Here is a 12776-nt window from a genome sequence, read left to right as displayed (position 1 = left end):
ACAGTCTCCTGCCCTCGTGGCAGTGTCGAATGAACGCTTACTAAAGTCACTACGTCACCTCAAGTGTCAGTGGGTAGCATGCCAGCTCTCTGTGAGGGAGCAGCATCTTTTCGACGTTGAACAGGGGTCCACTGTGGTCTTGAGGCTTGTATTGGTGTAGGATCAAAGCGAGAGTTCAGCTGGGACCAATCTGTAAGTGTTGGTATCGGGATGTCCAGTGTTGAGCAAAATTTGTCTAAATCTTCAGGTGTCTGCAGGGTTGCTTGGCGGCCTTCGTGAGAGGCTTGGACGCTCAATGGAAACCCCCATCTAAATCTGATGTTTCTTTGCTTGTGTCCCTGGGTGCCTCCGATCTTAGTCCTTTGGGGCGGAGTGCCCTATGTGCCCTGTCAAAGAGGATAGTCTTGTCTGAGAGGGCTGCAGTGATCTCATTGAAGACTTTAGTGAGGGCATCGGTTATGCCCGGGCCCTGTATATCTTCGGGCATTCCTCGTATACGTAAGTTATTACGTCGCCCCCTGTTGTCCAGGTCATCCAGCCTACGTTGCATCGCCCTCAACTCCTGTGCGTGGATGGAGACCACTTCTTGTAGTTTGGACTGTGCAGAGTCTATGGCTCCCATGTGGTCTTCTATATCTGACACCCGATGTGTAATCTGGGCTATGTCTGCTTGGAGAGTGGCTATCTCAGCCTTGACCGTAGCCCCTATTTTCTTCTCCAGAGTGATGAAGTCTTGTTTGGTAGGGAGGTCATTCTTAGTGGGAAGAGATCGTAAATGAGCCAGAACATCTGCCATTGTGGCTTCTCCTGTCATATCGGGATTTGAGGGTGCTGAGAGGGCCATGGTGCCGGGATTGTCTGGGGCCAGAGATGGAGGTGTAGAAGAGTGTGAATCCTCTCCTTGTGTGGTTTGTTCAGGAGCGAGATATCGGTATAGGCTCGGTTGGGATGTTGCGTCACTGGTTTTTTTGGCACTCGGGGTTTGCCCCGCTCTCCTGGTCCTTCCCATATGAAGATTAAGAAAACATAAAGGTCACGTGTCTAAGTCCGAGGAGTTTGTTGGAGACAATAATTATTAGTGATTTTGCCTATGTTGAATAAAGAAATGACTTTCCAGCTGGTGGCTGCATCGCCCCTTTCCCCATATTACATGGTTGAGGTGGTCAAGGGGTCATGGCCGTCAGGGGGCGGGCCACCTGGGGGGTGGGTCACATGTGGCTGATTGGATCTTTTTGGATTTGTTGAAATCTGTTTACAGCAATTTTGTGCAGACCATGGGTGTCGGTAAGTCTGGCGTGCACTAGAGGGCAGTCTAGGATAGCAAATAGAAATTTCCTGTGTACCAGCCCTTAGGGGTTAATGCAGATTCTGTAGGGTGATTTTAGAAGCTGACTTGTATCCTGAGTCTTGAGGAGATTCCTTCAAATGTATTCCCCTGTAGGTGTCAGGCCAGCATTCTAGCAAGGCATGTTTCACATGTTAATAGGGATCTCCCTGGTGTGCTGGCCAAATAAGTGTGCAGATTTTCTTCTTCTGCAAAGGCAAACTGCGCTTAGTGGGGTGGCACAGTATATTTCTGCAGGAGTGGCTGTGCAGGGTATTCAATTCGAGGGATTTCTTGTGCTTTACCAGGCTGCAGCGTTTGTGTTGGGGAGAGAAAGGAAGGGGAAGGATTCCCACCAATAAAATGGCCGCCGCTACTATAAGGGGTGGCTGGGGCGGCTATGGAGGCTCTCACCCTCCCTCCACCGCCTTCTGAGGATGCGTGTGCGGTGCCTGTGTCCCAGAGCCCCCACCGTTGGTGTGTGTGTGCCGGGGGCAGACAGGGGATCAGCGTGCGTTACCTCGAGGCTCCCGTCACGGAGTCTCAGTTTCTGCAGGGGGCTGTGACGCGGCTCTCGTCTCCGGGCTCGTTGCACCCCGCCTGGTGTGTCTGCGGAGATTCCTCCGGCGGCAGGGTTCAGCGCCTTGTAAGGTGGGTGCTGCTGGGTTCTGGCTCCAGGTAGTGACCGCTCCCGGCGTCCGCGGTAGCGGCCTCGGTCTGCCGGGCGGGCGATCAACTCGAGGCCCCGGCTTCAGTGGCGTGGGAAGGCCGCAACCCGCGGGAGCACTTAAAAGTACTCCCCGGCTCCGCGGTTCTTCCCCACTGGCAGCAGGGCACAGGGGAGAGGCAGCGGTCGTCTCTTTTTGTCAGGGGCGGAGGTAGGGTAGGAGTAAAGGGGGTATTTTAGGGAAAAGGTTTGGGAGCTTCTCTGGGATGCGGCTGGTCGCACGTCCCGTCAGGCCACCTGTTTTTTTTTTTTATATGGGGATCAAAAGGTTGTTTTTTTTTCCCTGTGGGAGCCAATGTGTTTTGCCCTGTGGGGATCTCATGGTGTGCCTTACCAATTTTAAAATCTTATTTAGTGTGCCGCAAGGTAAAAAGGTTAAAAATCACTGAATTAGGCATTTGGAAGTTTTTAGTTAGCTTAATTGGGACAGTTAATACATGTCATTATTAAATGACAATTTTTTTTACTTCAATGTATAATTAAGATCATTTTTTTTTAATGCACTCCAAATTAAAATGATATATTTAAACAAAAATAATAGCTTTTAAGCATTTTTTAAAGTTGACTAAAATGATCCCAAAATCAAATCTTTTCTATTTTTCAGGGGTATTTGTTGTCTATATTTGTTATTAAACAAACTTAATTAGATTTTTATCTTTATTATTTGTATTAAAAACAAAAACAACAAAACAGTGCACTAATCATCCGTTTCCCATCTTTAGAGAGTGTCTCTTTCTTTATGCTCGTGTATAATAGCCTTCTATATGCTTCTACTAATGAAGCTGTCACTTTTTGGGGGGTTCCAGGAAGGTCTCCACATTCTTTCATGCACTTCTCCTAAGTCACATGTTGTAGAACATCCTCACGCCCTTGCCATTTATCAGTGTATCTTGCATTTCTCGAGAATGCACGTTCACGTTTAGTCCACGACTGTCATGAAACAAAATCGCAGACCGCAGCAGTGTATGGCCAGCCAATCCCCCACGAGCCACCTGGGACCTCCCTGGGTGGCAGGATCGCATATAATACATAATCTCATGCGTTTTTTTCACGTGATGTATTACATGTGACCCTTGTTCCACCCCGGGAATTAGTGTGTGTGTGTGTAGAGATATATATATCTGAAGAAAATGTCCAAATAAAGGACGTTGAAACGTCGCTCTTGTAACTAAGCGTACCTGTCTTTTCTTCCTGCTGAGAGTGCCGCTCCAACCCCTGCAAGTATATATATATATATATATAAGAAAAGATGTAGAGGGCGCTGTAGGAATTCCCACCACCTTATTTTGTGCTCAGGTTTCAAGCAAATTGGTAGAATAATAATTCAGTAGCATTTATTAAAAAATGCATTCTGGAAAAGGCGCAGGAGAGTTCACTTGTATGCACCAAATTCTGGTACACTCCCCCCTTTTTCCAGCGCCCAATCTTGCTCAAGGGCCCTTATTGAAGGCCTATCTACATCGGAATTTTTTTCCGAAATCTTTCTGACACTTACAAAGAATTTTAAAGATTGTTTTTACAACATACCGCACATTCCCGTGTACCCCTGAGGAAGTCTCTTCGGAGACGAAACGCGTCGGGTTGTTTCCATGCGGTTCACAAGAATCTGAATTTGTAAATGTCATACATTTGTATTTTTTAATAAATGCTATTGAATTATTATTTTACCAATTTGCTTGAAACATGAGCACAAAATAAGGTGGTGGGAATTCCTACAGCGCCCTCTACATCTTTTCTTGTGTCTTTCTCTCATCTCCCACTAACAGGGGGGATTTTGTAGAGGTATATATAAGGTGAACACACCTTGAAAAAGGGGACGGTTGATCCCCGAAACGTCGGACATTGTGTATGTTTGAATTGTCATAAAACAATTTGCATCAAGACTTCCAGTGCCGCTTTATCTCTACCAATTGTGTATATATATATATATATATATATATATATATATATATATATATATATATATATATATATATATATATAAATAAAATCAGGAAGCTCTTGTAGTTCAACGTTTCAGCGCTTGTAGCGCTTTTATCAAGAACAGCATATAAAGCAGATAAAAGTGCTACAAGGGCTGAAACGTTGAACTACAAGAGCTTTCTGTGGTTTATTTGTGGTTTATTTTAAAAGACCTGAGTGCCGCCATCAATACATACACATATATATATATATATATATATATATATATATATATATATATATATATATATATATATATATATATATATAGAGATAAAGAAAGTAATAGGAGTGCGCCCTAAGAACAGTTTAACACCACAGAGCATACAGTTAAAATATCTGTATTTATTACAGCAATCAAGTACATATAAAAAACAACAATAATTTTGTCATAAAATTTGATCGGTAAATCCAAACAGAATGATCCCAGAGCAGGAAACAACCCTACGCGTTTCGTCCGTCTAGGACTTCATCAGGGGTAATTCTGGATCCAGTTCTATTTAATGCAACGATAATTAACCCGCATAAGCTGGTAATTGGGGGAAATATGTTGTTAATAAACGGTCTATAAGGATTTATCAGCTTCAATTCTTAGACGTGATATCACGAAAAGGCTCCAAAGTAACCAAAGTATTTGTACTTAGATGTTTGAGCGAGGATGCATATAAGCATAGGCGACAGTAAATAGCCAATATCCAGTTCAATAATCACGAAATGAGCTTCAGGGAGCCAGGAGCTGTGTGTATTCCTAATGGAAGTACCGCGTACCATATATATATATACATACATACGTGATTCAGATATGAATTAACAATACATTATTATTTTTGTTTATTAGCTCTCAAACATGCAGCACTGTACACAGAATATTCTGCCAAAACGATTAGTATTTGCCTCATTAGAAGAAGGGGATAAATCTATTATCGCCGGTATCAGGGGCAGTATTTTCAACAGAGAAAAAAGGCCCTGACAGATCGCTCCGTATCACGTCGCTATGTAGCTCTGTCTGCTGAGCGATCTGGCGTCACTCTAAGCGCTAATGGTGTGTACACACGGTCGATTATGCTTGCAATTTGGACGATATAGTGCAAATCAGCACTATATAGTCATTGTTTCCCTGTCTATCTGGGTTTCGATTTGTGCTGCCACGGGAGCGCGCATCGGGATCGCAAGGTAAAAAAAACCTGTGCGATCTGCATGTGATCCGGATGCGATTTTGACTGTATAGTCAAAATTGTATGCTGGATTGTACCATGTGTACACACCATTAGCAGCACATCTCCCCATGTGTAGACACTATTAGTAGTGTATTGCTGGCTTAAGGATCCCTGTCTGAGTACACATTGGATAATGGAATCTACATTGGTGACGATGTGTCAAGAGACCGTTTGAATGTGTATAAAAAGGATTTTTCAAGGTGGTGATGTTTAAAGGGCATGGGTAGCTCCAACCGAGTTGTATTTTTTATTCTGTTATGAGTGCTTCACAGCAAGGAAACACAACGCAGGGATTACCGGGAGGCGCCGCATGAGTATGTTCACATGAAGCCTCTTTTGACTGCTTCTAAGCGTCCTGGCGAGTCATGATGAATACAGCGTGTATACTCGATAGGGGACACTTATTAAGATGACATCTGTTGTAACCAATGCAAATTGTAGTAAGATGGTAACGCTAATGCATGTCCTCTGTTTTCCAGTCATCAGATAAGATCTGTGCAGTACAGCAGCACCGGGGATCTCATCCTTGTGGTAGCGGGTAACTCCCAGGCCAAAGTGCTGGACAGAGACGGCTTTCCAGTAATGGAGTGCGTTAAAGGGGATCAGTACATCGTGGACATGGCAAACACCAAGGTTCATTTCTTTTTATCTACATTATATTCTTCTCAGTGGTCTGTGGATTCCACTACCAATGCAGTGTCTTTAAAGTTCAATCTAGTGTGTGTAAGATGAGCACCATGTAAAAGAAAGCGATAGAGGCAGGGTCGCCGACAGGGGGGTGCTGTGGGTACAGTTGTCCCTGTCCCCGGCACAGTGCAGCCTGCAGAGCGCCGAGCCTAGGACACAGAGGGGCTTGGCGCTCTGCAGGCTTCACTGTGCACTGCAGTGTGCGCTCCTGAGGAGATGTGGGATGCCGCAGCTAGGTAAGTAAGTGTGAATGAAGGTCAGTTCCGGGGAAGGGGGGGGGGTGCGGGTGCGGAGCGGGGGGGAGTGCGGAGGGAGGGCCCTGACTGAAGGTCAGTCCCGTGCCCCAAAATTACTAGTGGCGGCCCTGGATAGAGGGTTATACCAGGCAATATTTGAACATTAAACAACTGAACAAATTAAGATCTGGAGACAATAAGCCAGTACCCAATTGGGCATGTGAATGTTATTTTCCCAGTGATGCAACAAACCGAGGTCAGCAGAGTTGCTGCTATTTAATTGGCTGCAAGAATTGTAGACGCGGTCATTTTTATAAAGTTTCCTGCCTATTAAAAGGCAAACATGTCAGAACTTGAATTATTAATTATTTCATTTGGGTAATCAGTGCATGTCATTATTGGGGTTAAATTCTGCAAAGTGCAGGGTAAAGTATTTAAAAGAAGTAGGACAGGTATATGTATGGATTAAACAGGTGTTTTTAACATTGCAGGTGTGAATTGCTGTAGGTGTTTGTTTTTTTACTTAATTTTAACCACCCCTAATTATAGATAGAACATTGATTTCCCTATAAAAAAAAAAAATCTATCATGTTTTAATTAAAGCTAAAAATAGAAAAAAAACACCCATTTAAAATCTATTGGGACAGTAATCAGCGTCAGCGCTCATCGCCAGACCATGCGCACTAGCTTATTTTGAGCTCAAAGCAGCTAAAAACGGGAAAACTGAGCTACAAATCGCCTTGTGTGTATGGGCCTTTAGTCTCTAGCCTTCCAAGCTCTATCCTCCTAACCCCCCCCCCCCCCGCCCATGGCCTAACCCTAACCCACCACATCATGCTTACGATCGGCGTGCCGGTAGTGGGTATTCCGGCGTTGGCATCTTCACTGATGTCTAGATTCCGGGGACAGTTGTCTGTTCACGATTCGGGATTTCGGCATCCATATTTTGACTGCCGAGATGTTAACCACATTCCCATGCAGGGGTAGCAAATGTGTTCTCAACAGCATCATCAGTTATACCCCTTTTACACCAAGGAATAACCCAGGTTGGACCCAGGTCAATGTTGGTGTAAAATGGGTCAACCCAGGTCCAGTAACACTGGTCTCCTACCCAGGTCCTGACCAGGGTTGAACACTGGTTGGACCTGGGTCGTGAGCGGTGTAAATGGTCCCAACCCAGGTGGGGACATCCGGGTAGTGCTGAAAGGATACCAGAAGTGCTGGACGCCTTTCCACAGTGTGCAGCAGTGGCAAAAGACAGCAGCCAGGAAGGATACGGCAGTGCACACAGAAATCATAATTGGATGCAGTATCATTTATAGTATTTTTTTTTTGGGGGGGGGGGGGGGGTCCTGGCGGGAGCACATGGGAGATTCGGTCTGCTGCTGTAGGGGAAGGGGCTGGGGAGAGCACATGGGTTATGCTGCACTTTTATACTGCTATGTGTGCTGCTTGAGCACTGAATAAAACTTTTTGAAAAATATTTGACAAAATAAACAAACCAACATTTTTCAATGTCTTTTAATTTTTATTTTAAATCATTGAGGGAAGGTTGGATGGCAGTTTATCAGTCCTAAAATGGACATTTTTAATGTCATCCATAGGGAAAAGCAGTGCTGACCCAGGTTCAGTGTAAACGGCGCAGATCTGGGTCTGATCTGGGTCACAGTGCTGTGTAAATGGGGTATGAAGCTGGGTCCAACCCTGGAAACTCCAGTATTCAAAGACCAGGGTCCGACCAGGGATTTTGGTGTAAAAGGGGTATTACTTGCCCTGTATAAACAAAAACAGAAGAAAAAAACAAGCAGCTGTCCCGGAACCACTTGCGGCTTTTGATATCCTAATTTCCCTGTAACCAGTGGCTTATCCCATGTACTATGATTCCAGAAGGGTTTTCCTGTGTCTATCAGGTGAGAGTAAATCCCACTGTTGCTGCCATATCTGATTGATATATCGCTTCCAAGCGTAGGGAGCAAGGGATGTGTGTAAGCAGATGATTGATTTTTATGGGCGTAAATGGTCTGTGCAGAAGAGAAATTGTGATGAAAGAGGGGGTGACGCCTTGGTTGATGAGGGCTCGCTGAGAGCTACCTGGAGTTCAGCGATTCGGCATACCAGACGATCAATCATGGCTGCGGCTGGGTTAGCGAGAAGAGGAAATCTTGTTAGTAGTGTCCGCGCATGTTGAAGTATTTCAAGGCCAATGGAAAAAGATTAGAATTTGTTTTGTCTGCTGCAGCCTGAGAGGTTTTATCACTGAATTCTAGAGGGGAAAGAGAAGTGAACAAGAGAGGAATGGAAATAGTAAGTAAGGAAATGGATCGGTGCCAGAGTTCATTTACACCCCGATCCCTGTCACAGATTATGGATATAGATAGGGAACAAATGGGGCCGGCATTGCAAAAACGTGTTTCCATGATTAATATGCTAATCACACAGAGCTAGAACAGATCCAATCGCTGAGTTCCACCAGTTCTTCTGGGACAACGGATAATCCTTTAATGTTGTCCACGTCTTCCCAGCAAACTCATTCCAAGCAATGTGTACCAGTCAAAAAAAAGAAGTCATTTGACCGTGTTACTGCAGTGACCAGATAACCAGGATGGTTGTGGATTGATAGATCTACAGAGTGGTTTTCAATCCCAGACACTATTTCCGCCGTGGGAATTTAATGCTGCAGGGGGGGGGTGACGACGACCTGATCTTTGGGTGTCTCCTGGCCGTTCCGGGACGGTAGGCAACACTGGTTTATGCACACACCAGTGTTGCGTTGTTTTGGTTGTGGGAGGAAACCAGTGTACCAGGGGGAAACCCACACAAGCACGGGGAGAATATACAAACGTCACACTTTCTGAAACACCAGTCTAATGATAAAAACGATAGTATAGTACATATATTGCATTGTTCACAACACAACTATCGTTTCCTGTATTTCCTTTACTCACAATATGATGCCTAGCCAAAAGCACTATCCGCTCTTTTCTTTTCTGTTAAATATACTTACATTTGGTTTCACTTATTTATTTCAGGGACATACCGCTATGCTGAATGGGGGTTGTTGGCACCCAAAGATAAAGGAGGAGTTTCTGACTTGTTCCAATGATGGGTAAGTGTAATCAGCTACAAAATGGTTACGGTTCTGCCAGTGTATATACAGGTTAGACAGGGAAAGACTGATCAGTTTGCTATTTTTGTGTTGGTTTTGTCGAATCCCAAAAGTCGTTGTAGCATTCATATTCATTGTATTCGTTTACTCTGTAAGAGTTTGTGATTTACTTTTAATGGTTTCATTCAAGTTGTCCCGGCAACACGATCATATGCTTCAGTTACTGTTACCGTTACAATAGGGCAGATGTATGCAGCCTGTTGAAGTGGTAATAAAGGGAGGTGGAAGGTGATAACGCATCAGCCAATCATTTCATACTCAGGGGCAGATGTATTATACTGGCATGGGTCTTGGCTCTATAACTCTTTACCAAAGCATTGCAGGGTGCAGTAGCGACGAAATGTGTGAACATCTCAGGTGCTGGAGAGGGAGAGTAACCCCACCCCACCTCCAGTGATCCCTGCGATGTGTCTCTCCTCCCGGTGAGGTCCTCTGGGCATGCGCAAGATTCATACAATGCCCTGCACATCAGCACGCCACCTTGTATGTCATGTAGCACTCATCTCTGCATTTATTTATAGGGGAGAAGTGGTGTCTGCCAACATAACGAGCACCGATACAATGTCTGCCAACATAACGAGCACCGATACAATGTCTGCCAACATAACGAGCACCGATACAATGTCTGCCAACATAACGAGCACTGATACAACTTCCTATCCCATAACAAAAGTTACTATTTCTACCCCACAGCCTATAATATGGTAGTTAGAAGCTTATTGGCTGGTGCTGCTTTATCTATCAAACACTAAAGGCCCTCATACACTATGCAATTTGGTTACGATTTCACCCGATTTGGATGAATCGGTCCGTGAAATCAGGCCAAATCGCACATGTTGACATCCCGTCCAACCTGATGCGCGGTCCCGTGCGAATCAGAGTCGGGAGGGCGGACGGCCTGCACATAAGATTTTCTAAGTTTTATGTACGGACTGTACTGGGGAAGGCAGCGGGCTGGGGAAGGCAGCGGGCGGGAGATGCCGTCTACCAGAGAGCCGGATGGAGGGAGCAGGGGGGGGGGTGGTGGAGGGAACCATGGAGCTGAGCAGGGGAAGCCGCTGCTGGGCAGCGCCAGCGTGAGTGCTTAAAAAACAAAACCAAAAAAAGCCCATACAAATGAATAGGAAGCCACTTATCGGCTGAGACCTGATTGGCTGCCCATTCATTTGTATGGGCTTTTTTTCTCTCCCTCTACCTGCAGCTCCCCGGGAGTTGCATGTCATAAATCATATGCAATTTATCACATGCAAAACTTGGCACATGAAATGCCTAATTGCGTGTGACCCCCTCCCGGGGAGCTGTTGGGACAATCAAGACTAATGTATGGGGGCTTTAAGGATAAGTATGTCTGCCCCACAGTTGACAGTTGCGGAATAAGGGTGAGAAAGAAGAATAATAAAAGAGGGGGTGGGGGCACGTAAGGGGAAAAGAGAGTAAAATAAACACAAGCAGCGGTGACCAAACTTAATACGGCGTAAAAGTTCCCCTTCCCCCAAAAACCGTGCTGACTTTGTCTTTGCCACTTCACGTTCCTATTCATCACGTCTGTGTACATCGTTTTACCGTGCGTTCTCATTTACAAAAATAAACATGTTTCATTGATAATAGGAGCAGCCCCATCTGAAAGACGAGAGCGGAGAGTTTTTGTGGCTGCCGGTGTATTTGTCTGAAATGTCTGTTTTACACGTTTTCTTTTTGTTCACTTAATTCTTTCCTAAATACCTTCCATGCTCCTAATCATCAGGTCATTAGTGTAAAAAGTCTCAGAATTACCTGTTCCTGTAAGGGTCTGGGATCCTCTAGATGTGCCCTACACAGGGTCACGACACGTGGTCACTCAAGTGCAGCTGAGGCCATTTACTGCTTTCATTAAGGTTACTAACCTGCCCGTGCGTCCCATAACATTAAGTTTCAAAGAGCCTGTAATTGTTCTCTGTTAACAGCTCAATTGTGGGTCATTTTATAGCGGAGACAGGTCCCAGCAAGTGTTTTTATTTACTTACAACCTCTACAAAGGACAATGCGTGTTGCACAGTGGTTGGTTCCAACATTAACAAACTGTGAACTACAATTAGCGTGCGATGGTCTGTTGGATGTCCTGTAAAAGGAATGGGAGTATTATCTGGATTGCTGGAGATTTAAGATAGTCCAGGTAAGGGATTATCCAGGAACTTGCAGAACCGTGTCTGAAATGCGCTCTGTAGCATTTAGAAATGACCGCAATTGTTCCACCTCAAGGTATAAATGAACCGTGTTTGTTTAAGGCAAACGGCATGTATCTGCGTACATCACATGGGTCCCTTGAAGTTGGCAGTGCTGCTGGATCGTATATTTAAAATTGTACGTGAAAGGGGTGTGGCTGTGCTGGCCAGTAGGAAGCCGTAAGGTTTTCCACGTTTATATGAATCTTGGTTAGAGTTTGGATGAATCCTGGTTCGAGTTAAGGTGCCCATACACGTTACGATAACTGCGTGCAATGCGCCACGTTATTGGGCAGACCGCCTCACATCGCAACACATGCGTTTTGCATGCAGTTTGCGTAGCGCGCATCCCGTCGCATTGCAGGCATCTCATCGCAACGTGTACGGGGGCCTTTCGATCTTTGGTCAGGTTGAGGCTAATGAAGACTTTTCATTTAAAGTTCGTATCACTCAATAATAATAATAATGGATTCCATTATGAGATTCAAAATATCTTTAAAAAGTTTTGGCCAGCAGCTGGCTTGCAAGATGAGACATTATTGTGGGAATATAAAGGCAGGCCCAGAAAATATGTCCTTTCTGGCCTGTCTACATAGTTACAATCGACAGTTTATACAGTACTGTATTTTTTACAGAGAGAGGAAGAGGAGATGTGAAAGAGCATAATGGGCCCCATACATCAGCAATCACAATTTATGGATTTCCAGATACAGGGCTTTTTTGGCCAGATAAATGGATTTTACAATCTATCTGACTTTGTCCACACATTACAGATTTATTTCAGTGATCGGCAGATTTTTCCATCTAAAGATTGCATCTTCATATCTGGAAATTGCCCAATCGATTGTCATTTCAGCTGTTCATAATGTAAATAGATGAAGAAGACGAATTGGGAATGCCCACACATATAAAAAAGATCTGCAGATAATACCAGATTAATAAACATGTTTAAAAACCTGATTTAGCAATCGATTGTCGATTTTGATTGGAATTGCCAAAAGGGGGAGCCCACACATCTAAAATTAATTGTGGCAATCATCTCCATATCTGAAAATTGTCACAATTAATTGCTGATGTATGGGGCCCTTAAGGCTCTAAATGTATCTAAATGGCCTCCTGAATTTAAATTATTACTAACAATTACTTATATAGCACAGCAAACTCCATTTCATTGTACTATGGGAACAAACCATAATAAAACAAGACGGTAATAGCAAAATAAACAAGACGGACATGTATTAATCTTGCAATATATA

The 12776-nt window shown here is 44.3% G+C and overlaps 1 protein-coding gene across 2 annotated transcripts in view; it reads left to right on the top strand.

Moving 5' to 3' along the window:
* Positions 1 to 12776, top strand: part of WDR70 (WD repeat domain 70) — a 224949-nt gene that overhangs the window by 51183 nt on the left and 160990 nt on the right. For both annotated transcript variants that reach the window (XM_083154608.1, XM_083154598.1), the window contains exons 8-9: positions 5710 to 5863; positions 9183 to 9259. In XM_083154608.1, coding sequence (XP_083010734.1) covers positions 5710 to 5863; positions 9183 to 9259 — 231 coding nt within the window. The remainder of the gene's footprint in view (positions 1 to 5709; positions 5864 to 9182; positions 9260 to 12776) is intronic.

This window comes from Crinia signifera, chromosome 1 (genome assembly GCF_055691185.1).
Source record: "Crinia signifera chromosome 1, ASM5569118v1, whole genome shotgun sequence".
NCBI lineage: Eukaryota > Metazoa > Chordata > Amphibia > Anura > Myobatrachidae > Crinia > Crinia signifera.
The sequence above is the reverse complement of the archived record's forward strand: the minus strand, read 5'-3'. Positions and strand labels throughout refer to the sequence as shown.